The sequence below is a fragment of the Alosa sapidissima genome, chromosome 13, assembly GCF_018492685.1.
Source record: "Alosa sapidissima isolate fAloSap1 chromosome 13, fAloSap1.pri, whole genome shotgun sequence".
Classification (NCBI taxonomy): Eukaryota; Metazoa; Chordata; class Actinopteri; order Clupeiformes; family Clupeidae; genus Alosa; species Alosa sapidissima.
In genome coordinates, this window is record NC_055969.1 from 14,336,873 (window position 1) to 14,363,666 (window position 26,794).

At 43.2% G+C, this 26,794-nt stretch overlaps 2 protein-coding genes and 2 long non-coding RNA genes across 7 annotated transcripts in view; 3 read left to right on the top strand and 1 right to left on the bottom strand.

Moving 5' to 3' along the window:
* LOC121679798 overlaps positions 1-1,028 on the top strand; it is a 3,603-nt gene extending 2,575 nt beyond the window's left edge. The window contains exon 2 of the long non-coding RNA XR_006021433.1: positions 925-1,028. This is a non-coding gene — a long non-coding RNA (uncharacterized LOC121679798). The remainder of the gene's footprint in view (positions 1-924) is intronic.
* The window catches only part of camk4 (calcium/calmodulin-dependent protein kinase IV), a 22,978-nt gene extending 14,353 nt beyond the window's left edge, over positions 1-8,625 (top strand). For all 3 annotated transcript variants that reach the window (XM_042058827.1, XM_042058828.1, XM_042058829.1), the window contains exons 7-12: positions 3,960-4,050; positions 4,637-4,711; positions 4,921-4,996; positions 5,569-5,695; positions 6,468-6,620; positions 6,968-8,625. In XM_042058827.1, the coding sequence (XP_041914761.1) occupies positions 3,960-4,050; positions 4,637-4,711; positions 4,921-4,996; positions 5,569-5,695; positions 6,468-6,620; positions 6,968-7,129 (684 nt within the window). In that variant the 3' untranslated portion in view covers positions 7,130-8,625. The remainder of the gene's footprint in view (positions 1-3,959; positions 4,051-4,636; positions 4,712-4,920; positions 4,997-5,568; positions 5,696-6,467; positions 6,621-6,967) is intronic.
* The window catches only part of LOC121679796, an 18,553-nt gene extending 7,139 nt beyond the window's left edge, over positions 1-11,414 (bottom strand). The window contains exons 1-2 of the long non-coding RNA XR_006021432.1: positions 11,342-11,414; positions 2,503-2,507 (exon numbers count right to left, since the gene is read on the bottom strand). This is a non-coding gene — a long non-coding RNA (uncharacterized LOC121679796). The remainder of the gene's footprint in view (positions 1-2,502; positions 2,508-11,341) is intronic.
* kcmf1 (potassium channel modulatory factor 1) lies at positions 8,920-25,370 on the top strand. 2 transcript variants are annotated; one of them, XM_042058825.1, is made up of 7 exons: positions 8,920-9,121; positions 12,684-12,851; positions 13,471-13,610; positions 14,306-14,407; positions 16,136-16,319; positions 20,322-20,652; positions 24,295-25,370. In XM_042058825.1, the coding sequence occupies exons 1-7, from the start codon at positions 9,106-9,108 to the stop codon at positions 24,557-24,559; spliced, it is 1,206 nt and encodes a 401-aa protein (XP_041914759.1). In that variant the 5' UTR covers positions 8,920-9,105; the 3' UTR covers positions 24,560-25,370. The 2 variants fall into 2 exon arrangements, with proteins under 2 accessions (XP_041914759.1, XP_041914760.1); XM_042058826.1 differs by having other exon boundaries at positions 16,142-16,319.
* The last annotated feature ends 1,424 nt before the right edge of the window (positions 25,371-26,794 follow it).

Here is a 26,794-nt window from a genome sequence, read left to right on the forward strand (position 1 = left end):
ATTTCCAAGCGACCCAACATCCGTTATCCATCTCCATTTGCTCCGTGTGCTCTGTCAACGCATTCTCCCGATCCCGAGCGATGTCTCCTCTCGTGGTATCTTGCTGTACTCATGCATTTTACATTATGCCATCTCCCGGGAGTAGCTTTTAACCTAAGTGACCTGCAGTGCTGTTTAGGAATGCATTTTGTTATAAGGATGGAACACTGGCTGAAGTTTATTCCACCATGGGGTTGGCAGTGCTGCTGTGCATGAAAACTTGAGGCAGTCTCTTAAGACTTTTATTTATGGGTGTCAAATGGAACAGCTGATGGTGTTGCTGAATTATTGAAAACCCCAACAAGGCATGTTTTTTTTCCCAGCTGGTGTACAGACTGGTCACTTAGAGAGTTTTGTCACCGGAAAACAGATGTACAAGCTCTATATAGTGTTATTTACCAAAACAAATACCCCAAAAAGGAACCATCTGGTTACAATTTTTGTTGAGTAAACACTGAGTGATCTTGTCCAGCTATCTTTATAGCATTCAGGAGGTCTGAAAAGAGAGTTGCTCAAGGCTTAGTCATTCTTTCGGAGATAAGACACTGATATCTATCTTTATTTCTCCCTCTCTCTCTTTCTCTCTCACTCTCTCTCTCAAATTCAAATTCAAATTCAAAAAGAGCTTTATTGGCATGACCATGTGGTATAGTGTTGCCAAAGCAGACACACAAACAAAAACAATAACTAAGAAAAGTAAACTTATGACTGCTAAACTTTAACAATAAGACTATTTTTTTTAATTAATAAATTAATTCATACATAAAATGAAACTAGTAACTAAGATTCACCATATTTTCTCTCTCTCTCTCTCTCTCTCTCTCTCTCTCTCTCTCTCTCTCTCTCTCTCTCGCTCTCTCTCGTAAATTAACTGTCTTAATAAAGGTGACTCTGCAACTCCCCCCAGTAACCAGGCAGACTTGTATGCTTACAGTGCTCTGTTTAAGGAGTTACCATGGTAACCTTACCACCAATGCACCTGCTCATAATAAAAAAAATGGGAACATGTGACTAACACAACTGGTTTGTATAAAGCTAACCTTTCTGCAATCTCCATGGTCTCTGTGAATCCATTGCACTATTAATGCCGTAAAGTAGCCACTGATGGCATTGTTTTGCTGTGAAAGGGACATTAATTTAGCAGGTTGGAATTGATTATAAATGGACAACGCCATGCATTAGAGGCAGCAGGCTACAGAGTGTGTCTACTTGATTTCATGTGGGTGGGTCTGGGTGAAAGCGTACTCTTGGCAACATCTTGATGTTTCCAAGCTACGCAGTATTCTCCAAGACATTAAATCAAAGGCGAGGGTGGGCCTCGTGGGGGATGATATGGAGGGAGCAGATGAGAAAAACTGGGTGCAATGGTGGCTAGGGCTGTGGGCGAGTATGTTGATGAAATTTGGGAAGTGTGTCAGTCTGTTAAAGGAGAATTCCGGTGTGATATTGACCTAAAGTGTATTGAAACATGATACCGAGTGTGAACGTATGTCTCATAGCCCATCTCGACTTGTCCCCTGCACTCCAAAATCTGGCGCTAGTTAGCCGATGCTACCAACAACTTTTTCAGTAGTGGTGCTTCGGCATCGGGCTAGCCATGCAAATAAATCACTGTTTTACACCCATTTACGAGGCTCAATGTATCTCCACACTTCATTGGTAGACTTCCTAGGGCCCTGACATTTAAAACGAGACATTGAGAACTTTGAAAAAGCACTGGTAGTTTACTTACAAGACGATTTATACAGACAGTATCTTCACGAAGTTTAACATTTGCAGCCATCTTGAATTTAGTCACGATAAGTCGAGCAACGAGTAAGAATGAACAGGTATGATAAGGGATCAGATTCCAAAAATAATTCAGTGGAAATGCATGGATTCCAGTTGCTGCTACTGGAAGAAACTGGAATCCATGCATTTCCACTGAATTATTTTTGTAATCTGATCCCTTATCATAGCTGTTCATTCTTACTCGTTGCTCAACTTATCGTGACTAAATTCAAGATGGCTGCAAACGCTAAACTTCGTGAAGATACTGTCTGTATAAATCGTCTTGTAAGTAAACTACCAGTGCTTTTTCAAAGTTCTCAATGTCTCGTTTTAAATGTCAGGGCCCTCGGAAGTCTACCAATGAAGTGTGGAGATACATTGAGCCTCGTAAATGGGTGTAAAACAGTGATTTATTTGCATGGCTAGCCCGATGCCGAAGCACCACTATTGAAAAAGATGTTGGTAGCATCGGCTAACTAGCGCCAGATTTTGGAGTGCAGGGGACAAGCCGAGATGGGCTATGAGACATACGTTCACACTCGGTATCATGTTTCGATACACTTTAGGTCAATATCACACCGGAATTCTCCTTTAAACACACACACGCAAACACACACACACACACACACACACACACACACACACACACACACACACACACACACACACACATATTCACTGCCTGCCCCCGACCCACTCTTTCTCTAGCCCTTCTATATAGGTTATTATCACCATGGTCATGTAACTTTAGGTTATAGGAATAGGAAATTAAGGTGTTGAGGGGGTTAAGACAGTTGCCATTTGATTAAGGAGTGAGAGTGAGGATCTTGTTCCCACTGAGAGGTGAGGCAACAGCTCTGGCAGAGGGACCCTGTCTGGGCTAGTCCTTAACTAGGCTCGTCTGTCACCTTAATGAGTCCCACTGTAAAGGACATATCTGCTGGCCTGTTGGAGCTGTCTGTCAAGATAAAAGGTACATCATGCAATTAAAGCTCAGGAGAGATATGCTTAGTTAGAGGAGTGTAAAGGCTGGGGGCCCCACATGACAAACGACCCTGGCTCTGACCCACCCAAAATGGGGTATGATCTCTCTTTCTGCTGTTTGTTTATTTGTTTTACATTTGCTTTATTCCTAATGTAGATAAAAAAAAAACAACAGTAAAGTACTGAAAAGGGTATTACAGTGACTTACTGTTGACATTCTTCTGGTATAATGTTGTGGAGATAATGCTGAGTGCTGTTAAGGTAGGGCAGGTTAGGAGGGCTTGGTAACACAAGCCCTCTCGTTATACTACACTTTCAGCTGATGCTGGGCGTGAAGATGCTAGTTTGATATTGGAAATGTGTGTGTGTGCAGTGCACGTGTGAGTGTCTGTGAGTGCATGTGTGCGTGTGTATTTTAGACCCATACAATTGAAAAGAATTCCACAATCTAACTGCACCATGAATTCCCCACTCCTCTTCATTTTAGATAGAGTCGTTTACCAGGTCGATATTTGAGCAGATGAGGTCTCCATGCTTGTGCAAAAAAACATCACACTTGGCAGAATTCACACATGTAATCACAGCCTTGTCAGCCGAGACAGTGTGTTTGACGTGAACAGAAACAAGCACGTTCACCTGCTTTTGTTCTGTGGTGAGCAGGTGTTTGGCCATCAGACTTGGGTTCCCCTATACTTGGCCGGCCTGTAGCACATGTGTACACATTAATCTGGTCACAAACATAATCCTTGATAAGGACTCAAGTTGGGTTCACACTGAAAATAACACCGTCCTCAGACCGGTGATAATTCTGTATAAGCAAGCAACACTAGTGATCGGTAAGTGGTTTAGAGGGGACAATTCCTGTTACGACTTTGACAATTCCTGTTACGACTTTGACAATTCCTCTTACGACTTTGACAATTCCTCTTACGACTTTGTTGATTTATATCTATAACACTGGGTTTATTACGCTTGAGACAGACAAAACAACTCAATTTTCTTTAAACATTCTTTGTTTCCTAGATCAGATCTACCACAGCAGTCTTACTCTGTGCTTTTGAAAGTAGTTCTACTCAGCCTTTGTTGTAAAAATAAAATCACAACCAAGTGGTCCTCAGCAAGAGATGAATAAAAGATTTAAGCGATTGTCTCCCCTGTGCCTACAGTACCTCCATGAGAACGGTGTGGTTCACCGAGACCTGAAACCCGAGAACCTCTTATATGCCACCTCTGCTCCAGATGCCCCTCTCAAGATAGGTGAGTTACTCAACCGAACCAACCCACCCTGGGCAGAGAGATCAGGGATCGACTAGTTATGCCTGATCAGCCAGAGAGTATATAACATAAGAGGAGTTCCTACCATACTTACCAATGGCACATAACTCTCAATATTTTCTCAAAAACAGTGCCTTGAAAAGCACTATATAATTGCAATGAGTTGTTGTTGATGATGTTGTTGTTGTTGTTGTTCTAATAAACTTATTTTGTAGGTTTGCAATTAAGCATCACAGTTGTCAGTTTATAGGGGCATCTATTGGGAAAACAGTTTAATACAATACCTGCAAAAGGCTAGATAGCTCCTACTTTCAAACTGAATTGTGGTGAATAGCAATGTAATGACAGTTGTAAATTGGAAAGATTCATACTAAATTACTCCAAGATATCGAGCTCTCTGCAAAACAATTGTTCACAGGCAGCCCAGTTGTTTGTTTGACAATACAATGCAAGTTACAATATACATACCGTATTTTGTTTATGCTCAATAAACTGATTTTCTTAAAGTCTCCCACTAAGACTTATGACTGTAGGATAGTTTAGAGTGACATCCTGTTTCCTTTCCCAGCTGATTTTGGCCTGTCAAAAATTGTGGATGATCAGGTCACAATGAAGACTGTGTGTGGGACGCCGGGGTATTGTGGTATGTGTCAGTCATTCTTTTTTTTTCTTCAACCCACAGTTTTGGTTTCTCTTTCAATTTGAAACAGTAAGAAGAAATGTCTGTAGTTGTCTGAGGATATATGATTACCCATAGAGCCTTTTCTATCTCTCTCTACCTCTTTGCTCTTTCTCATCCTCCTTTCTCTCTTTCTCTCTCTCTCTCTCTCTCAATCTCTTTGTCTTGCCCAGCTCCAGAGATACTGCGGGGATGTGCGTATGGGCCTGAAGTTGACATGTGGTCTGTGGGAGTTATCACATACATCCTGTGAGTTCTGAGGACAGCCCCCACCCCATTGCCCCTACTGGTGATAGATCTTATTCACAAACCATTTATATGGAATATGTTACATTTTTAAGCTACCTTTTAAATTCATTGATCAAACAGAAAGCACTTGCCTGCAGGAGCGTGAAAAGGTTACAACCCACTGATGGAGTGTATATTGTGTTCTCGCCATTCTTAACTTAATGATAAACAGCGCTTGATTAAAAACGTTGCCATTTAAAATATTCAGATGTTATAAAAGCTCTCTTGTTTGGATCAAGAGGATTACATCATACCATGCCCTTCCTTGCCCTGGCATTAAAAAAGTAGTTCCTCACACATGGCAAGTCATTGACTTACAGTTAATATTAACATTTACCAACTCCTCTGGTAAATGTCAGATCAGGCATCACCGAGAGTTTCCATTTTCAAGCATAATGTGTGTGTGGTATTATTTGTCCCAAACATTTCACAATGAGTAATAGATGAATATTGTCTTCTCCGAGGACTAATATTTGGTTACCACATCCAGTTATTGATTTATTTGGCTCTTGTGGTCATCTCGTCTGTGGCAGGCTGTGTGGCTTTGAACCGTTCTTTGACGACAGAGGCGACCAGTACATGTTCAAGCGAATTCTCAACTGTGAATATGAGTTTGTCTCCCCCTGGTGGGACAATGTGTCACTCAACGCCAAGGACCTTGTGAGTAATCGCTGAAAACAAACACGCAACAAACAAAACAAACAAAAAAGATGACTGTGCTATTTGCATGGATATGATTGTTTTTGTTTTTACCCACAGTGCGGGGTAGTAGTTGAAGTAGAAGGTGAGAGTTGATTTTATGGGCATTGATGAAACTAATTGGAGGATTATTAATTTGGAAATGAGAAATGAAAACACATGAGAAAATCAGCCTGGGTGTTTTTTTCTCCGTGTGTGTGTGTGTGTGTGTGTGTGTGTGAGAGTGTATGTTGCAGTGTCTGCAAGCAGGCCTGTGTGTGTGTGTGTGTGTGTGTGTGTGCGTGGTGTGTGTGTGTCTCAAAGGACCGGGAGGAGTTGTGCCGTGTAAGGCCCTTTTTTGTCTCTCTGCAGTAACCAGATTGGGCTTCTGGTTACACCAAGAGTGCACACTAATCAAGTCTATCTATCCTGACATCCAAGCAGTCATCTTAGTCAGCAGAGACTGAATGCTTTCAAGATTTGGTGGCTAGCACTCATGGTTTTTTAATGAGCGCCCAGTGCAGTTTCAATCTCTTGCCTTTATTTATTTTGCAAGGTGTGTGTGTGTGGGGGTTGCCTTTTTATTATTGCCTGGAGCGGAATCTTTAAAAAACGTTGGACAGTTTGTACCATGACTCTGGCCCGACTTTCTGTCTGTAATTGATATTGGTCTGAGACGGGCAATTCATTCATTGCTGCCTGACCCAGTTACACGGTAGTGATTATTATTATTGTGGTTATTGTTGGCTGGCAGGTGAAGAAGCTGATTGTCCAGGATCCAAAGAAACGCCTCACCACTCTACAGGCGTTGCAGCACCCCTGGGTGACCGGGAAGGCAGTTAACTTCGCCCATATGGACACGGCTCAGAAGAAACTCCAGGAGTTCAATGCGCGCCGAAAGCTCAAGGTAGGCAGGGGAGGCCAGCCAAGGGGTGGCAAAAACATGCAGGTATAGTTACTGTAGTTTACAGTATTTACTGATTCAGAGATTCCACTTGGGGATGCCAATACATATAAGATTAATCTCCAAATCTACTGTTAATATTACTTAAAGGTATACAGTCCAAGATTGTCTAAATGAATGTCAGAAATGTCAGAATTATGTACTTTTCAGCTTTTTTTCAGTGTTTTTTTTAATTATTATTTTCATCATTATGATTTCATATTTTAAAAAAAGATGATAGTTGTTGAGCACTTATGAAGTAAAAATAGTGGTTTCATGATGCTAATGTGAGCCCCAATTTCATTTCACAGGCGGCTGTCAAAGCTGTGGTGGCGTCCTCTCGACTGGGCAGCGCCAGCAGCCACAGCAACGACAGCAGCAAGAACAACTGCAATCACTCATCCAGTCAGGAGGGGGCGGGAGAGAGCGACACACAGAAGAAAGACACCCCAATTCAGGAGGAGGGCTCGTAAGCCCCTACACACGGATCTCTTTTCCTTCCCTACCACAAATTAAACATAGAAAAGTCATCATCCTTCAGTTCAGTCGAGGCTGAGACAACAGAAGACTTCCTTAACCCCCCCCCCCCCCCCACACACACACACACACACGCACACACACACAAAGTTTGGAAAAAATGAAGGAAGTCTTCGGTTGGATTCAATGCATGTGACTGTTTCATGTATCAAAATAGTGTGTAATGGGCACATGGCCATAACTTAACAACAAACAAGTATTTGACTTACAAATGAGATTCTCTCTCTATCTCTCTTTTTGGTTGTTTGTCCATTGTTTTTCTTTGGCTGTGAATATCCATGTCATGGCCCAAAAGTGGGCAGCTTAAAGCAGTTGTGAATGTTATGCAGCCGAAAGGTACAATGTGAGACCTACATGTGAGTTCACAAAGGTTCGCACCATACTTTGGTGACCCAACGGTCAGAGGCTAAAGTGCTTTTAGCACTGTTTTTCCTCAGTTGTATTGTTGATTAGTATTTTGCTGCTTTGGTAAGAAAAGCAAAATGTGTTTTTTAAAATTTACAGAACTTGATTAGATTTATATGCAATACTCATTGTTTTAAGACTCAGAATTTCTGAGTGATTGTTAAATGTTATATTGTAATGTCAAAGGAGAATGCCTTATCTTATATTAACTAGTTTTTACACATAAGTCGTGACAAGTATTTCTTAACTTATTAGGTTTTGAAAAACCGAGCTGGAAGAAAAACGGTTTTCATATGGGGTAGAACAGACAGAGCTTTAGGAAGAGGGTCAGGGTCTTCTTGTTATTTTTAAGTATGTCAAATACAAAATGCTTTTTCTGATTGTGTAGCCTAGGAAGTACACACTGTAAGCATCATTCTATATGGTGATGTAGGCCTAAACAATCCAAGTCAGTGCCAAAAAAGATTTTTAAAAATGACATCCCACTCTATGGGTTGCCTAATTCGTTTTGCTCCATCTCTGTCATATGGATTGTCACTGCAATTAGCAAAATCTTTAGTTTTGTTGATTTTCAGAACTGTGGTGTGTCTCACCATCATAAAGCAGGAGCTTATGGACTCTAATGACATGTATCAAAGAGAAAAAAAAGCCACCTGAAATGTTTTTACCTTTTGAAATGTACTCATAGCATGCTTTAACTTACAGTATCAGGGAATGCTGTTGATCAAAAGTATAGTTGATAAAAGACACCCGAGGAATGTGTTGTTCAACAGGGGTTCTTGTTTTGCATGTAGGAATGTTGAACTTAAGTGCTGCAATTGTCTTTGAAAATGCACTGTATTTTACTGACAAATAACATGTATTCTATGTTTTATGATAGAATGTTAGGACTTGAAACATGTTGACACTATTGTGTCACAATTTGTTAAAAAAAAAAAAAAAAGCTTGTTTCTATGTCAGATGACTCATTCTGAAGAATCTGTTAAATCATTAAATTAGTCACAGAAATAAATCGTGTGAAATTCCATTGACTTGCAAAGTCTTTTTTGTTGCGTTCAGTTCATTTTTGACAGCCTAACTGTGGGCAGGGCAGGATGGCATATTTGAGCAACTGAGGTCAAATCTTTGCATGGGTCCACATGGGACACGCCTTTTTCCTAAAAATGTTGTACTGACTCGTAATCTTATATTCAGTAGGTGGCGATATATAGTCATACTCTTCATAACTTGAGAGGCTTGAGAATTTGCCGCCGTCATACCACCAAAGAAGAAGAGATAAATTGACAAGTACGCCCCCTAGCGTTTTGTCCATAGTCCGCAAATGCTCTATCACAACTGCTTCATGACAGACGGGGAGGGGGAAGCGAAGAACTGTAAGCCCCGGATCCATCTTCAAGAGAAAATTGGAAAGAGAGACCGCATCCCAGTTTTATTTCTTTTTAGCGGCATCTTTCCGTGTGATCCGTGTTAGGGAGCCCGAGGAGGGGGCTGTGTCACTGTCTGTAGGATGTCCCGACATGAAGGTAGGTGAAAATTATTCGATCTAGTGCGTCGTTGGGTGAGAATTCTAGACTGGCTAGTCTTGAGCCGTGGGTTGCCATGTTTTGTATTGAAATGCATTGGAAAAGACTCATGATGGCGGCCGCCATGAATTTTGCAACCTTTCTCCAACCTCCCCTGTTTCTTTTTAACTCGTCTGTTCAAATACGAGAACTGATGTCCGTAATAAATAAAATCTGCCGTAGGACGTTTACTCGGCTTTCAACTGAAGTTATGTAGATTATCTGTTTTGTACTCGCGGCCGGGTTGATAGGACGTCGGTAAGCTAGTTGGCTAGCTGGCTAGCAAGCACCCTATGCGTTGGCCTGTAACGTTAGCAAAGGGCGAATAGAGTACTTGCTACAGGATTGAATTTTTTTTAAACTATTCTGTGCCGTATCAGTCTCCTGACTAGTTGAGAGGTGAATGCACTGTCATGGAGGTAGCTATTGACAGGTCAAGGCCTTGTCGGGCCTACTTCAATTGAGCAAGCTATCGCCGAAATTGCTGTCTCAAACTAACGTTAGCTGGCTGGTTTGATTGATTCTCATATGGTTAGCCAACTTGGCTAGTTAGCCTGCTCTGTGCACTCTCTTCTGCATAAATGAGCTAATAATGTAGCCACCTAGCCCGTTAGCTTTGTGCTTGAGTCATGATGCAGCTATGTTATACATACCGCTAGCTGCCTACCAAAAGCGAATGACTTGCACGACTTGTCTCACGGGCTAATTAGCTAACGTTCAACTGTGATAGTCACTGTGCCTTGCTATAGCGTTACACACACATGTCATTTATCTCACAATGCATACCAGATGATAATATCTGGGTTTACTATTTTGTCAAGGTATCATGATGACGTTCAATGTTGGTAGATGAGAAGCTAGTCAGTTTGCTAGCTAACTTCGCAAGCTCGATTGATTACCAGGGTAGCTATGTAGTTGGCTAACTTGGCTAGCTATATTGGTTCGCTAGTTAAGGCAATTTCCCTGTTTTGGTCAATCATTATTTTGAGATCAATCATTATGTGCCACAAAGTATATGTTATGGTTCTGTACCAAATATATATAATCGTCAAGACAGTTAGTGCTATGATATTGCAGACTACTAAACACTATATTTCATTAGAAGGGAGTTCTCTGTCAGTATTTACGTTAGCAAAGGTACACTATCATAGGTGAAGCCAATCAAAACATGTAGTTTAATGTAAGAAAGAGAATTACCGGCGTGTCAAGGTGGATGAACGACGCTGCATATTTATTTTACATTCTCAAATGGACGTTATAGTTAGGAGTTCACTTTGAGCAGTGGCATGTGTGTAATAGTTATATTATTTTATGGAAGACATTTTGTTATTCAATCTATTTAAGTTCCAAGCCTAAAGGCAGGCAACATTTTCCATGATTTTGCTATTGTCTGAGTGTGGCATATGATCTAGTCCATTGTTTATGCAGGAATCTTTTGGACGTCTTTAGGAAGCTTTTGAGTTCTGTTCTTTACAGTACTGTGATGTCATACTTACTTACATTAGTTGACTTTAGAAACAGCAAAATACTTCAAACTAGTTGCATGTGATGAAATGTATCTACAAGAGCTTGCAGTGCTGCAGATCCAGTGGCACCAGATCTCTCAACAAGTACCCTTCCTTCATCTGCACAGCTGTTGACAGGCCACCTACCACATAATCAAGGTGATGGCAAGGGGCCACAGTGATACAGAATGTCAGTCCTGTTGGATGTTTACGGTCATACTCCTCACAATTCAACTGTCTCTCTGGGTCTTGGTCAGATGTTGGGGAGTTCCCTGTCAGAATTACTCAGAAGTCATGAGCAGTGCAGAGAAATGTCCAGTCATTCACGTCCGTCACTGGTATGACTAAAACAAGGATAATTAGTTGACATTAACCTTGTCAATTAACCCATCACTAGGTTACAGTAGCTAGGTAACCATGTCAAACCAAAGATGAGAAGAATTCAGAACCCTCATTTGTGAGTTATTGATCAGTGGCTTTTGTGTTGCTCCTGTTTTGTTGCTCTCTTTCGCTCCACTGAGGCTACCTTCATTGTTTTCGTGCAAAGCCAGCACATTCAGGGTCCATTGGTTTGCTTAGCAAAGCTTCCTTTCCATCCTTAATGTTGGGAGAAGTTTTAATGCAATTGGGTACACCCCCCCCCCCCCCTCGCTCTGTTTCACTGGCACACACACACACACACACCCCTCTGTCTTGTCGTCTGATCGCTGGGAATTCCACTGGTAGAGCCAAGGGCATTGAAGTTAGGAGCAGTATAAATCTAAATAAATTCGTCACATCCAAATGTATGGGGATGATATAGGTAGCATTAATTTGCAGGGAACATGCATTTAGCATGTAGGCCTATTGCATTGATTAAGGAGCGTAGTGTCCAAGTGATAACTGTTGTGGAAGTGTCTTCTCTGGGTCACCCTTTTCCATTCTCACATTATTATTTTTTTTATCATTTAGTTTTCCTGTTTTAATCTAAAATTAAATCAAAAATCCCCCCTGAAACTTTATTTGCCATTGCTTTTTGTGACCGTGAAGACAGACGATCTCATAATGTGATATAGGATTGTGTGCGTGTGTGTGTGTGTGGTATGTTCAGTGTGTGAGGTCTGGAACGATATCAAGTGTGCACTGTGCACCAAGCTACTGAGGAAGCCCTGTTTTGTGTTGGCAGAGTGGCACATTTCAAATGTCACTGCAAAGACTCCAAAACTCTTCTTGAATTTCTAATTTGGGAAGTTTCCTCCATAGCTAACAAGCAGATTGCGGAATTGCCACTTGTTAGTCCCCCAGTGGCTTTTGTCTGCTAAGCGCACTACCTCACTGACTTGACTCATTGTTTTTAAATGCTTGAATCTCAGAAGTTAAGTGAAAAGGTAACACTCAGTCTCACACAGAATTGTTATACAGTGATCTGATAGGTGGTTTCCATGCACCCATGTAAATGTTTAATTTGGTTTCCTTTTGGTACCTTTTTTAAGATTTGAAGTAGGTTGACTGATTGTCAGTCGGTAAGTCGCTGATGTTACCGCTGCTCCCCAGCTCATGGTCCATCAGTCGTGTGTTGGACCTCATCCGAGCCTTTGCACTAGTAAAAGCGGAAGCCTCTGTGTCTGCTGATGGCTAGACTGCCCTGTCATGTCCTGGTGGCCCTTAACCTCTAGCGGAGCTGTGCCAGTGTCAGCTAACAGCAAATGCAGAGGCCCACCTAATACCCACGGCCAAATGGTGGCCAGGCTTGGAATGTGACAACCCCCACCTCTGCACAAAGACACTCAATGGAGGCTCTGTTGTACCCCCTACCACACACACACACACACACACACACACACACTCTCAGGCCTGTTAGAGTTGGCATAGCAGCCCCCAATGTCCGTCGCCTTTCCGTTCCCGCGAGTGGACAGCGTACCCAGGTGTGAATGTTGGCATCACCATCTCTCTCTCTCTTTCTCTCTCTCTCTCTCTTCTTCCCCCTCTATATCCCCCCTCTCCTTTCCTTTTTCCTCTGCCTGTCTGTCTCTTGATAGGTGTGAGCTGTGACGCGTGTTTAAAAGGGAACTTCAGAGGGCGCCGCTACAAGTGTTTAATCTGCTACGACTACGACCTGTGCGCCTCGTGCTACGAGACCGGGGCCACCACCACCAGACACACCACGGAACATCCCATGCAGTGCATACTAACCAGGGTAGACTTTGGTAAGTGTACACACACTCATACTCACACACACACTCACACACACACACACACACACACATACAGAGAGAGTATGCTACCTAACATGCTTACTTCTCTCACCACCTAGAAAAGAGTTTCCCCTTGAACAATAGTTGATCTGAGGATCTACAGGCAGACACACACACACACACACACACACACACACACACACACATACACACACACACGCATGCACTTTCTCTCAATACTAAAAGCCTATTTTCGTTGTCACTGTCCAGACACATTCATTTGGGTGTATTGGCTCAAGTACATTTCTGGTATTTCAATGGACACGAAGCAGTAGTTGAGATGCTTTTTTTCCCCTTTTGAATTGGCCCTTAAGGGAATGTTTGGTTGGCCTTGGCCTATGACAATGCACCAATGGAATGTGTAAGGGAACGTGTCCGTGTTCACTCTCGCTGTTCTCTCTTCGATTTTAATTCAGATATCTTGAATTCCCTTTAAAAGTATCCCTCATATCAAGGACCCTCTTAGAACAGCATGAAAGTACTGGGAAATGAGCCTTTCATGTGATGAGATGAGCTTTAGGTGATCACTAAATTGCCCTGCTTTTGAATGTGCTTTTTGTCCCTCTGGCAGATCTGTACTATGGCGGTGAGGCCTTTTCAGTAGAACAGCCCCAGTCGTTCACGTGTCCCTACTGTGGCAAGATGGGCTACACAGAGACCTCCCTGCAGGAGCACGTCACCTCGGAGCACGCTGAGACCTCCACAGAGGTGGTGAGTACCTCAGCCAACCCACTCCTCCTCCTCCACCTCCTCCTCCACCTCCTCCTCAATCTCTCCCCCCCCCCAAGTTCTTTGTCCCCCTGTAGAAATTTCATCCTGCCCCTTGACCATCTAAAACAAATTTCTCCAGAATCCCTTTGATCTGAGGATATGACTCATGGCCTTGGTTTCCTCAACCCTCCCTTCTCAAAAGATTAGGCTGAGATAAGCCTCCAAAAAGTTTGTTTTATGTTTGCATCTGGTCATTTTGCAGGTGCTGGTGCAAAACATGATCAGTTGCAGTCAGGCTGTTGGCAATAACATTAATGGGCTCCTCAGGAGGAGGGTTATACACTGACGATCTGTCTTTTCTTCATGCAATCCTACAGGAGTTCTTAGAGATTTTACTTGTAACCCAACAATATAAATGATAATTTAACATTATAAAGGAGATTAAGCTGTGACCAGTTATTCTTTTCCTTATGACATACAAACAGCTAAGAAATATTGGATACCTCAAGTTTCTGGTCAGGATAAATAGCAACATAATGAAATGATAAGGAGGACACATCTGATCTGATATCAGGAGGTCCTCTCTAACTTGGGAGCAGATTGTCTCTTCATTCACCAGGGGTAAAAAGGCCTTAGTTTTCACCCCCTGCTCACTTCTCTTTCACCCCCTGCTCACCTTCCCTTGTCTCTTTCAGATCTGCCCCATCTGCGCTGCCTTGCCTGGAGGCGACCCCAATCATGTGACCGACGACTTTGCCGCTCACCTCACACTTGAACACAGAGCACCTAGAGATTTAATATCCTTTCACTGTCCAGTTCCTGAACTATGACTCACCCCCACAGACAGCGCTCTGTCCATTGGTTCTTAGTGGCTTTGGTGTGTGTGTGTGTGTGTGTGTGTGTGTGTGTGTTTGCATGGGTTTGAATTGCACTAGTTTTGCATTTCAGCTTGGCAAGCTGACCACCGATTGCTTTGTGTGTGTGTGTGAGAGTGTGTGTGTGTGTGTGCAGGGGCGCGTGCAGGAATGAATGCTATGGTACGCACACCCACCCACAGACCCCCGCAACGATACTTTCAACGCGTTGATATCTGTCTGTTTCCTGCTTAGGTTCGTGCATTGGTCAGCTAAAAACTAGCCTACATAGTACTAACAACATCCACATGAAATATCTTTACAACAACAATGCCTACCTTTTCATTTGGACAACTTTATACAGCCCTATGAAGGCTAAAGTTACCTTTAGTTTTGTTCTAGCGTACCGTTCATGTATGGCTTTAAACAGCTGTAATGCTAGCCTAGTGACTGACTGACTGACTGACTGTCTCTTCCTTGGCCAGCTTTCTGTGCTTGAGGTATGAGTTGACCGTTGTCCTGTGTGTGTGTGTGATGGTGGTTACTAGATTTTATTAGCTCTGCTCTGCGCTCCGTTCATTCACCAGTTGATGTCAGAGTGTGCAGTGAACTCTGGACTGGGTGTGCACCATATCTGTGTCTGTGTTTATGCACTCCACCACATGCGTGTAGATATGCAGCTGCAGTTAGGCAGCTGTGGCCCACTGGTTAGCACTCTGGACTTGTAACCGGAGGGTTGCTGGTTCGAGCCCCGACCAGTGGGCCACAGCTGAAGTGCCCTTGAGCAAGGCACCTAACCCCTCACTGCTCCCCGAGCGCCGCTGTGGTTGCAGGCAGCTCACTGCGCCGGGATTAGTGTGTGCTTCACCTCACTGTGTGCTGTGTTTCACTAATTCACAGATTGGGTTAAATGCAGAGACCAAATTTCCCTCACGGGATCAAAAGAGTATATATACTTATACTTACTTATACTTATACTTATGTCCTTCTATTTACTCTGTGTGTGTGTGTGTGTGTGTGTGTGTGTGTGTGTGTGTGTGTGTGTCAGTGTCAGTCAGTACTGTGACTGTTACCATACCTGAAGAGGGGCTCTGGCTGACACCAGGGCCTGGTCCCACTCAGGTGAAGGTCAGGTGTGAGCAGCACCACCAAAACCAGACTGTGGATGTAGATATATGTCCTTCTTTTCACTCTCTGTGTGTGTGTGTGTGCGCGCGCATGCGCATGTGTGACATGTAGAACATTTATCTTATATAATATTTCCAAATATAATGCAAAATTATTCTGATTTGTTTTTGTGCTCAGGCATGCTCTGAATCAGGAATAATTTTAGCTTATAACTGCAGAGATCACATGTTTGTGAGCCTAATGCAGTCTACCATGAGAAATAATTTATTACTTAGCAGTTAGGAGTGTGTACATCATTTGTCTTAATGGGGTTTGCAGAGTTGCTTTAAGGCACTTACCCCTAGATGGTTTGGATGTTGATCTATATGAATTAGACGCGTTGGTATTAGCGTATTTGGGCATTTATTATTTCGTGTGTGTGTGTTTTTGTTTAGGTATGCGTGGATGCATATGGCTGACTGTGTGCTGTTTGTGCATATGTTTATGTCCTGAATTTTCCTGTGTACTATGCGTGTTGTGTTCTGCGTGTTCCTTAATGTTCACCCCCACGACGAGACCAGCGGCGTGCGGCACGTGCGCCGGATGTTCCACCCCGGCCGTGGGCTGGGCGGTCCGCGGGCCCGCCGGACCAACATGCACTTTACCAGCAGCTCCACCGGGGGGCTCTCCTCCTCACAGAGCTCCTCCTACTCTCCAAGCAATAGGGAAGCCATGGACCCCATAGCAGGTATGTGCACACCCCCCCCCCCTTCTCTCTCCCTGGATGCCTTTCTTTATTTCTCTCTGTCTTTCTGTGTCTCTCCATCACTCTTTCTCTCACGCTCCATCTTCCTCTGTCTTGGGCGGGGAGTTTTTTTTTTTAACTCCTTGTCCTTTCCTCTGCTGATGTCTCTCCCTCTTCATCCCTGTATCTGTCTCTATCTATCTTAACTTGTCTATGTGTAGGGAGGAGTGTTTCTTTCTCGTCTCCTTGTTTTGCCCACTCGTCTCCTTGTGTCCTTCCTCATCTCCTTTTTTCTTCCATGCTGTCAAGTGTTATCTTACTCTCTGGTTCCCCCTGCTCCTGCTTCTGTCTCTCTCTGTCAGTGACTCCCTCACTTTGCTCCACACAAGTTTTTTTTTTCCCTCTGCGACTTTATACTTTGGTCACATCACACCCTCAAACCACACAGTGATGACTTCTTTCCTCACACGTCGAGACCCTTAATGCCTCATAAGGAAAGCAGTTTGGTAGAGCATCTAAATCCTCTGTGGAGGTGTCTAGAGTGTTGTTGATTTGGCTTACCCTGCTCTCCAGTGAATTTCTGATGAGACGCCAGACTTACTTGGCATGGCAGGGCGACTTATCTGTTCCCTCTGATTACACTCATGACCGATCACTCGCCCCGATTCAATTTTTTGATGAGCTAGAGTGTGAGAACATGCTACAGCTTGCTGGACTAATATTACGATGTCCTCTCGTTCACGCCAGTGAACTTTGTTAACGCTGATAATGTATTGTCAACAACATAACTATGCCAGATTGTACAGTTTAACAACACATTAACAACAAATTTCAAGACTATGTGTCTGCCCTAAGCCTGGGCTCATCTGAGTGGCTTGTTTGGGTCCGTCAGTGCCAGGTCCGTCTGACTGGGTGTGACTGTCGGGCTCCGTGAATGATTTTCTCGTTGCTATCTCTTCACCTCACCCCACCCGAGCCCCTGTCTCTTGTGTTGATTGTTTGTTTGAGGCTCAGAGAAAGAAACCTCAGCTGGATCTGTTGCCAAGGAGACCAGTCAACAAGTACAGTTCTTTTTTTTGTGTAGTTATTCAGCAGCCATTTGAAAACGAAAACTGCTGTCTTAAAACATGACTGAAACGGGGGGAAAAACATGTGGTATCCTCAAAATCATGTGACTTACTTGATCTTCGTGTTGGAAGTAGTATAGTAAAATGTTACAGATTGAGCAGGTTTGTCAGCTGCCCCCATGACAACCAGATATTGTTTATTAGTCCTTGCCTTAAGTAGTTGACAATAACATGCCAAGTCAAGGAACCAGATGAGCGACTTGATGCAGAAAATCACCGCAGTGCTCAGAAACTGAATCTTCCTGATAGATTGTCAGTTGTTCAGGAAAGACTTAAACAGTGAATGTTTCACAAGAAGTCAGTCAGAGGATATATGCTACTAGTTGGCTGTTCTGTTCTAGGAGTTCATCTGGGCTCACACTCACTCTGTCCTCAGAACCACCCAGAGCCAGAGGGCGATGCTATAAAGTAAGGCCAGTGATGCGTTGAGCCTGATGTCACCGGTGCTTTCAGATTCAACAAATGGTAGATGAACATGTGTGGCAATTGCCTCGTTGCTCACCATTTCTGTTTACAGCTTAAAGTGTATGGAATTGCAAATTAAAAAAGAAAACATGTCCGGCTGGTATGTTACCTGAACATTCGAACAGTCAAATTTGACTTCAGGCTCAACATGCCACGCATCCTGCTTCATAGGAACACCCCTCTGGTGTTTTGGCTTAGTTGTGGGCTCCCGTGGTGCCTATCTAAAAATGCTTGATGCTGTGGACAAATTTAACAGCGTTGCAGGTGAGAGCATGATTCTAATATCGTTGTGCCGTAAGAATATATCAAGATAATAGATTAATTTAATGCAATACACCGTCCGGTTAAATCATAGGTGATATTCTCATACCTCAATGAATGTAGAAGTACATTAATTTTGTTTGTTTCTCTTAATTGAAATAAATCGTTTGTTTCTCTTAATTAAATCTCCATACCTCGGATTGGTGCCAACAATGTCCAACACCACCCTTTTATGTGAGTGTGCTCTTAGCTTGATTGTGAAACCTGAGTTGACTTAACAAGTTAATGACCACCTTCGTGCTTATGCCTGGCTGCGGTTATTGGTAACAAAATTAATAAAAAGATAAGCTTGGTGTGTTGAACTTGTTTCATACTGTAGGGCCCAGGTGTCTCCGCTCCAGCTTCAGTCCAAACATCTGAGGCTCCTGGGGCCCTCCCCTGGGAAGCTGCTGACTAAAGCTGGCTGCGTTTGTGGAGTTTAGAGCTAGAGATCTGCCAGCAGATCAGCTCCCAGGGAAGCAGGAAGGTGTTTATTATCTGACCAGACTGTCCCAGCTCTGTTTCTGGGCCATACTGAATAAAACCTTGATTGGCAGACATCCTTTTTTGTTAATTTACAGTTTTACAGAATTTTAAAGATCACCTTGGAAAGGTGCACGTATGCTGTAGTTGTGGTGTGTGATTTTATGTTTGAAGGTTCAGATGAATACACATTTATGCATTACAGACTGCTGCAGTCACCATTCCAGTTAAATACCGGTAAATGGTTTTCATTAGTTCACTTCACTGGCAGTTTACCAGTCATTTAAATTATTATTTTACCTGAACTTTTTTTTTGTTTCTCCTATTTTCCTCTCGTCTCTGGACTGTTGGATCAGTTGCCTCGTTGTATTTGGTGGACTGCGTTCAGAGCGTGTCCAGAAACCGCTTTCACTAAATCCTCTCGATCAACCCTGCCGACGGCGCCGTGCTTGTGTGCCCAGTGAAACATTTCCACTACAGTACCCGCCGAGAATGAGCGCTGGCATCCCCTAGACCACCCAGGCTCATTAAAGCCTCATTGTCTGTCTGTACGCTACTTTTTGCAACGGGAATTAATTGTCCCCGTTTTGTTTCGTGCGTTGCTGTTGGCAACCATCAATTTCATACTGGTGTATTTTTGGAGATGCGCTCATGCAGTTTATTTAGCATTGTCAGGTGACAGAAGGGCTTGAGGTTTTGTTAGTGTGGTTAAATAAAGAGACAGCCAACAAAAGTGTGTGTGTGTGTGTTGGGCTAACTTGCAAGTGCATTGCATTAGCCTGGTGGCTGTTGCCTGTGTGTGCATAAACACTAACACACACACTATGGCTTCCCCTTTGGCGAAACGAGAGCGCAGCCAAGAGCCGGCGCGTTCTGCTGGGCCCATTTCCGCCCTGGCACGGGCACCAGACAATGGAGAGGCATGTGGAACCGGGCATGAAGTTTCCCCTGGCCATTAAAATCCCCACCTGGTAGTTTTGGCAACGGGCGTGGTGTTTGAACTGGTGATGGAAGGAAAACAAAGCCATCCTCGACCCATCTGGGTGGCATTAATGTGTCTCTCGGTCTAACAACGCGCTTTCCCCTCCCTCGCTCACTCTTTCTTTTTCTTGTCCTTTTTCACTGTCCCTATACTGCTGTCTCCCTCTATCTTGTTGCACTTGGGTGTTGCACTTTGTGCCCCTTGTTTACTTGTCTGTCCATTTCTCACCCATTCCTTGTCTTCCTTATTGCCCATCCCCCTCTTTCTGTCATCCCCTGTTTGTCTTTTTGTTTTCTTTTTGTCTGTCATGCTCTTGTCGCTGTCTGTCTTGTCCCCACCCCTCTCATCTGGCCCTTCATTTTTTCCCACTTGACTTTCCATCACATCTTGTTCTTATCCATCTCTTTCTCCCTCGCTCTCTCTCTCCCTCCCTCCCTCGCTCTCTCTCTCGCTCTCTCTCTCTCCCTCCTTCTCTCCACTCCACTCACCTATCTCTATCCCCTCTCTCTACCCCTCTCTACCTCTCTCTCTCGCTACCCCTCTATCTGCCTTCACCAATCTCTCTCTGTCCCTCTCTCCCTCTCTCACCTTCTCTCTGTCCCTCTCTCTCCCTCACCTTTTCTCTCTCTTTCTCTCTCCGTCTCTCAGAGTTGTTGTCCCAGCTGTCGGGCGTGCGCCGCTCGGCGGGCGGTCAGCTCAACTCGTCGGGCCCGTCGGCCTCGCAGCTGCAGCAGCTCCAGATGCAGCTGCAGCTGGAGCGCCAGCAGGCGCAGGCGGCGCGGCAGCAGCTGGAGACGGCGCGTAACGCCACGCGGCGCGGCAACCCCGGCAACATCAGCGGCGGAGGAGGCGGCGGAGGAGGGGGAGGCGGGAGCGGAGCCGCGGCCATCCCGCCCTCGTCCAACGCGGCCAACAACCCGGCCAGCCTGCCCGAGAGCAACGCACTGGCCCAGCACACCTCCCAGTTCCTGCTCACACGGTGAGTGGAGGCAGCAGACGCACACACACACACACACACACACGCATGCACACACACACTCACACAGATTCAGACACACTCATTCATAAGTCACGCCAGGACACACACACTCTCATTCATAGTCTGTTATTCATGCAGGAATCTATGGACAGTACGCATGAACGCACCCAGTAATCCAGTCCCGAGTGCACGTGCACATACACACATTCACAGTAGCCCACACTGGGTGCCCACACACACACTGTACATGCAGTGACCAATCTCTGCGCTCATTTTCTTCTCGCATGCTTCACACACACACACACACACACACACACACACACACACACACACACACACACACACACACAAAGACAAAAACTTGAGTCTTGAGTATATCAAGACACCATGTTTTAAGATCCTATCAGACAATGAAAATACACGCACAGTATAAAACACAAGCCCATTTGCATTCACTAGTACATACAGATCACATGAACACAGCACATGTTCGATTTTACACGAGGTATGGTTTCTGTGCCACACATACAGTGCTGGCCAAAAGTATTGGCACCCATGCTAAAGTTGACTGAAAAGAGGAATATAAAATCATCTTTTGGAAATTGATCTTAATGCCTTAAGTGAAAAATTAGGAAATATCTCACCTTTAAGGACACCAATTTTCTTAGTGAATGAATAATGTATCATAAATAAATAAATGTTCTTCCTTAAAATACAGCGGTCATAAGTATTGGCACCCCTATGTTAAATTCCCATTTTTAAAGGCCAGTTATTTCATGGATCCAGAATACTGTGCATCCTGATAAAGTTACCTTGGCCTTTGGAATTAAAATAGCCCCACATCATCACATACCCTTCACCATACCTAGAGATTGGTATGGGTGTTATTTCAGTTAGCCTATTAGCTGGTTTGATGCTCATTGAGCTCAATGCAAATCAAACCAGCTAATAGGCTGACGAGACGATGACGTTGAGGTTGTGCGCTAGTTTGAGCCAGACATACGTCACGACTAAAGGTTAGCGATTGGTTATGGCAGGTTCAGAGTGGCTCTGGGCAGATCCAGTAGTTTTAAACTTCAACAGAGTACTCGCCTTCCAGGAAGTTAACGCTTGGCAATGGAAAGTGGCCAGACTCTCTGTACATTATGAAATGTACAAGAATCTGGTAGGACCAGGCTATCGAAGTCCTAGGCTATAATGTGATGTTCATATTTGAATCAATATTGAGTTAGGATTCGCTTTAGGCTACACAAATAATGATCCCTAAATGCTATTTGGACAGGCTGTATTAGGCTATATAACAAGTGCTAAGTAACAAGTGCGAAAATGACTATAATTAAGTAGATATGGGATGTAAGAAACATGTAGATAGCTGGGATTTCTGCTGCACCCAGTTTGAATTTGCAGCTTGTTAAACCTATATTTGCAGGCAGACAAAATGAAGACAACGCAAATTAAACTGCAACTGCTGTCACAATCAGAAACTTTCCTTTGACGCTATCTAGGCTATAAGTAAACGGGACAGACAAGGTTGTTGGATATTTGGCTTTTGCCTCGACTGGCAGCGTGACCATTTAAATCAAATGCATAGCCTAATCATGTCAATGTTGCAGGAAAGCAAACTAAAGTCAGACTTTTTTTTTCATTTTAAATCAAGGGGAGACATTGGTTACATGATCCCAACACTGTGTTGTCATGAACTACAGGCATGGACTGCGTTGTCATGGACTACAGTCTGTGTGTTTAAAATAGTTTTCATAGCCTACATGATAGTGGCTAATAATTGGATTTAGGTCACTGTTATGCACCTGCTAAAATGTATTGTCAAGGTCAAGTTACCTTGCCAACCCGCAAATAATAGTAGGCTACCCTAATATGGCAAAATGTACTTTTCTTTTATTTACCACAAAGCCTGGTATAATATAACCTAAACCATGTAGGCATTAAGTCAAGTATCCGTAGCTTTATCAAAGTAGGCAGTCTTTTATTTATCGTCTTTCAGAAATGCTTAAAGCGATGGTTCGGAGTAATTTCACCTTAGGGTCCTTTGCACCATGACCCCGAGCCAAACACAGCAGGCATAATGGAACCTACTTTTATCTCGTAAATTGCCCAACTAATAATGCCCTGAATGGTACGAAACTTCTACAGTAGTACAACTATGACCTTTACTCATAAAATGAGGCATTGAAAAGTTTGTAAGTACACCAGGAGTTTATTTAAATAACACTTGCCTGAAGGATGCTACTATCTGCTACTATAATGTACCGACGTTACTGCCGTGATTTGGGAAAAGCCCGTAAAAGTCCTGGCAGGAAGCATGCATAAGGATGTAGATCCAGGAATGCACTAATATTTTGTTCGTAGTACCAGTTTGCAACAATTATTAGTTAACACTAAGTTGTAAACACTTTGGAAAAAAATATGAAAAACTGAGATATACCAAAAAACGTTGATGTAATCGCTTCCTGCAGGACATTTTTACGGGCTTTTCCCAAGTGAAATTACTCCGAACCATCGCTTTAACCAACATGGATGCGCGAGGATGCTTGTGCCCAACACTAAACATGTGCATGAGCCGTCATCTACCAATCAGCATGTAAAAACTGTTGCCGGAAGTGGCAACCGTGTAACGTCATGTTTTCAAACATGTCAGCGGCCAAATGCCACGCTAATTGGCTGAAGCTAACCCTCCAAATCCTGACCCCCTGAAACACACACACCTACACGCTCGCTCACATGAGTAAAAATAGACACGCCCACTCGAGAGCAGCCTTCTAACCTTCATCCTAGTTCCTGCTCACACAGCGATTCTGGCTTGTGTTCATGTGTGTACACACACACACACACAAAAGAGTACACAAGTGTGTACTCCTAATCTATCCATCCATCCATACACACCCACAGTACATACACACAGGGACATGCACATGATATATGAAATGTTTTATCTTTCCTCCATTGTTGAACCAATAGACACACCACACTTACATTTTATTATTTTATTTCTGTAGGCAAATGCTGATTATTGTATCAAAGCAGTATCTATATACCAATTAAGAGCCTGCTCACTCATTTTGCAGTTATAGAAAGTTATATTAGGGGTATAAATAATATTTTCCAGATAAAAAGTGGTGGCTGACACAAAACAGTACACAGTACATACACTTAGCTAGTTGTTAGAGAACACACACACACACTTTAATGTTTTTATTTGGATCTTAACACAGGAAGAATTACAGATCCACCCATTGATGCTTTAGACAGGTCTGATCAATGCTTTGTGCTATTTGTTCTTTCGGCACTAGAGGTTATGGGTAGAAATGACATCACCCTCACCCTCAAGTATGCATAGTTATCCGCCAAAACCAACACCTAGTTACATACCTCTGACCTTTGATCATGGGAACCACACACACATACACACACATACATACACACACATATACATACATACACACACATATACATACATACATACACACACACACACACACACACACACACCTCTACAGTCATGGTTGTTCTTGTTATTCATGGTGTATTTTTGCTTTGTTTGTTAAGGTTATCCATACACTTACATGCTGTCATTCACACCCATGTGCACACCCCTCTCCCCTCCCCACCCCTCCACTCCTCCAGGCTGAACGAGCCCAAGATGAGCGAGGCGGAGCGGCAGGCGCTGGAGGGCGAGCGGGCCGACCGCAGCCTGTTTGTGCAGGAGCTGCTGCTGTCCACGCTCATGCGGGACGAGAGCTCCTCCTCGGACGAGGACGAGCGCCGAGACTTCGCCGACTTCGGTGCCATGGGCTGCGTGGACATCATGCCGCTGGACGTGGCGCTGGAGAGCCTCAACCTGAAGAGCGGGAGCTCCACGGGCAAGGAGCCTCCGCCCCCTCCTCTTTGATGACGCCCCACCACCACCGCAACAACAGCAACCACATCGCAGACTATGTCCTCTGTGCTGTAACTGCCAATGATGACGATGGTGGCGGCATACTACAACAACAATGACGACGACAACGACATCAACATAAACAACAACAACAAAAGAGAAATGACAACAACAAAACAGCCCCCCTCCCCCCGTTTTGTTTGCTTTTAAATTTTTTCTTTTTGTTTTGTTTTGTTTTTTGTTTTTCTTCTCGGGTTTGTTTTTGTTTTTGTTTTTTTCTTTTCTTTTTTTCGGTGATTGTAATTTCAGGTCTGTCACCTTTGTTACATTGTATAAATCCATAATGGAGAGCGCGTGTGTGAGTGTGTGAGTGTGTGAGTGTGTGAGTGTGTGTGTGTGTGTGTGTGTGTGTGTGTGTACTGGGAGGGGGGATGAAAATACAACAACAGAAAAAGGAAAAAAATACAAACAAAGCAAGCGAGAACAAGCGTGCGTGCGAACGAGAGCGAAAGAGAAAAAGCTGCAGAATGAAAGCGAGCGCGAGAGACGAGATGAAAATAAATAAATATATATATATATAAATATATATATAATAATAAGTTGATAATCAATTCCACATAACTAATTTTTTTCCTTTAGCAGGTGAGCGTAGGTAGCTGTGGCAGACCTTGGCTTCCTGTGTCCATGCAAAAAGGCTCTCCTTATAAATATCTCACATTCAAAAACTGAAGAGGAAAAAAAAACCAGAGACCTTCTCTTATGAAGCTGCTGTGTGTATTTATGACTATTAATGAATAAAAAGTGCTTGGATGGTTTACCATAACTTACTGCATGAGGTTCTTTGCAGCGTGCATGATTTTTTTAATGACTTAGTCATTAAAAAAAGGACAAAATATCCCAAAGCTTTCTTTAAACAATTTGAAGGGTTACTTGAACAGAATTTGAGTTAAATATTGTAGAATTTTGAAGAGAATTTTTTTAGTTTGATTTTTTTTCTTTGTTTTTTGTTTTGGTTTGCTTTTATAAAGGACACAAAAGTTCAATTGGAATCTGCAGTAGCTTCTCATAAAAAAAAAAAAAAAAAAAAACGATGCAATGTGTTCGTCTCCCAGCTCCAGACCTGTCCCTCCCGTTGTGACGCCATCTTTTGAGTGATCTTGTAACAGGGGCATGACTACTCTCATTGTTCAATATATATAACCAGTTCAGCAAAAAAAAAAAAAAAAAAAGACAAAAAAAAGGAAACCTAAACACAACTAAGGTGATTTTCTTTCTAAATCAAACTACCAATGTAGAGGGCTGTCTTTCTACTTGCCTGAGGACTTAAAGAAGACACCTTATAAACTTGAATCAGCAAAAAAAAAAGAAAGATTACACCTCTTGTCATTCTTTTCTCCTAGTTATGTTGATGTTTTAGTGACAAGCTGTGTTTGAGGAAACACCAGATGTAGTCTGTTTAACATATGCACCTGTACAGCAACAGTTCTTCATTCTCATAGCTCTCCTTTCATCTGTAGTACGCAAGGCCCCAACGTCTATGTCAGTTCAGCCACTTTTCCCTTTTTCTCTACCTGCCTCCCAAGTCTCTCTCATCGGTGATGAAGGAGCGCTTGAGACTATCCACATTGCTGGCCTATAATCTTTATTTTCCCCCTCCCACGTTGAGAAGAAATCTAATCTAATTTACTCTGCTAAAGATAGCACCTTCTATTTATTCAGAAATTTCTTTTCTTTTTTTTTTTTTTTTAGTTATTTTTTTTTCTTTTCTTTTTGGTCTCACTTTTGATTCTTTTTAAGCCTTGTGATTTAAATCATGCCACCTCCATGCCTATACGCTATTCCTCTATGTAAAATACAATGAGATGTATATTGAATTTGTGCGTTTAACTTTCATAATGGTTCCAGGACCTGGGCAGACTTTCTTTTTTAATGTTAATTTAGAATACTACAATAAAACTGCGCACAGCTTTTGATGAAAACGACACTCCACCCCTCCTTTTGCTCTTTGTGGCAGCCATGTTGCTGTGTGATCCCTGAGTTTTCAGCCTGTAAGGCAAAACGGTCAAACTGAAGCTCCAAAAACCTGCGCCTCACAAACCGGCACTGAACATTTTTGAAATAACCTTCAAAAAAAGTGTATATCGAGTAGAACTCTGCGGAAAAAGAAAGCAAAAATTGCTGTGTGCTTTGTGCAATCCTGTCCCCTACAATGTGGGGCAAGTTATAACATCTCATGCCTTGCTCCGA

Excerpts from the sequence above, each read along its gene's own strand:
- kcmf1 (XM_042058825.1), top strand. Across the intron at positions 12,852-13,470 it reads ACTAACCAGGGTAGACTTTG|ATCTGTACTATGGCGGTGAG; the intron begins GTAAGTGTACAC and ends TCCCTCTGGCAG. Across the intron at positions 14,408-16,135 it reads ACAGAGCACCTAGAGATTTA|CCCCACGACGAGACCAGCGG; the intron begins ATATCCTTTCAC and ends CTTAATGTTCAC.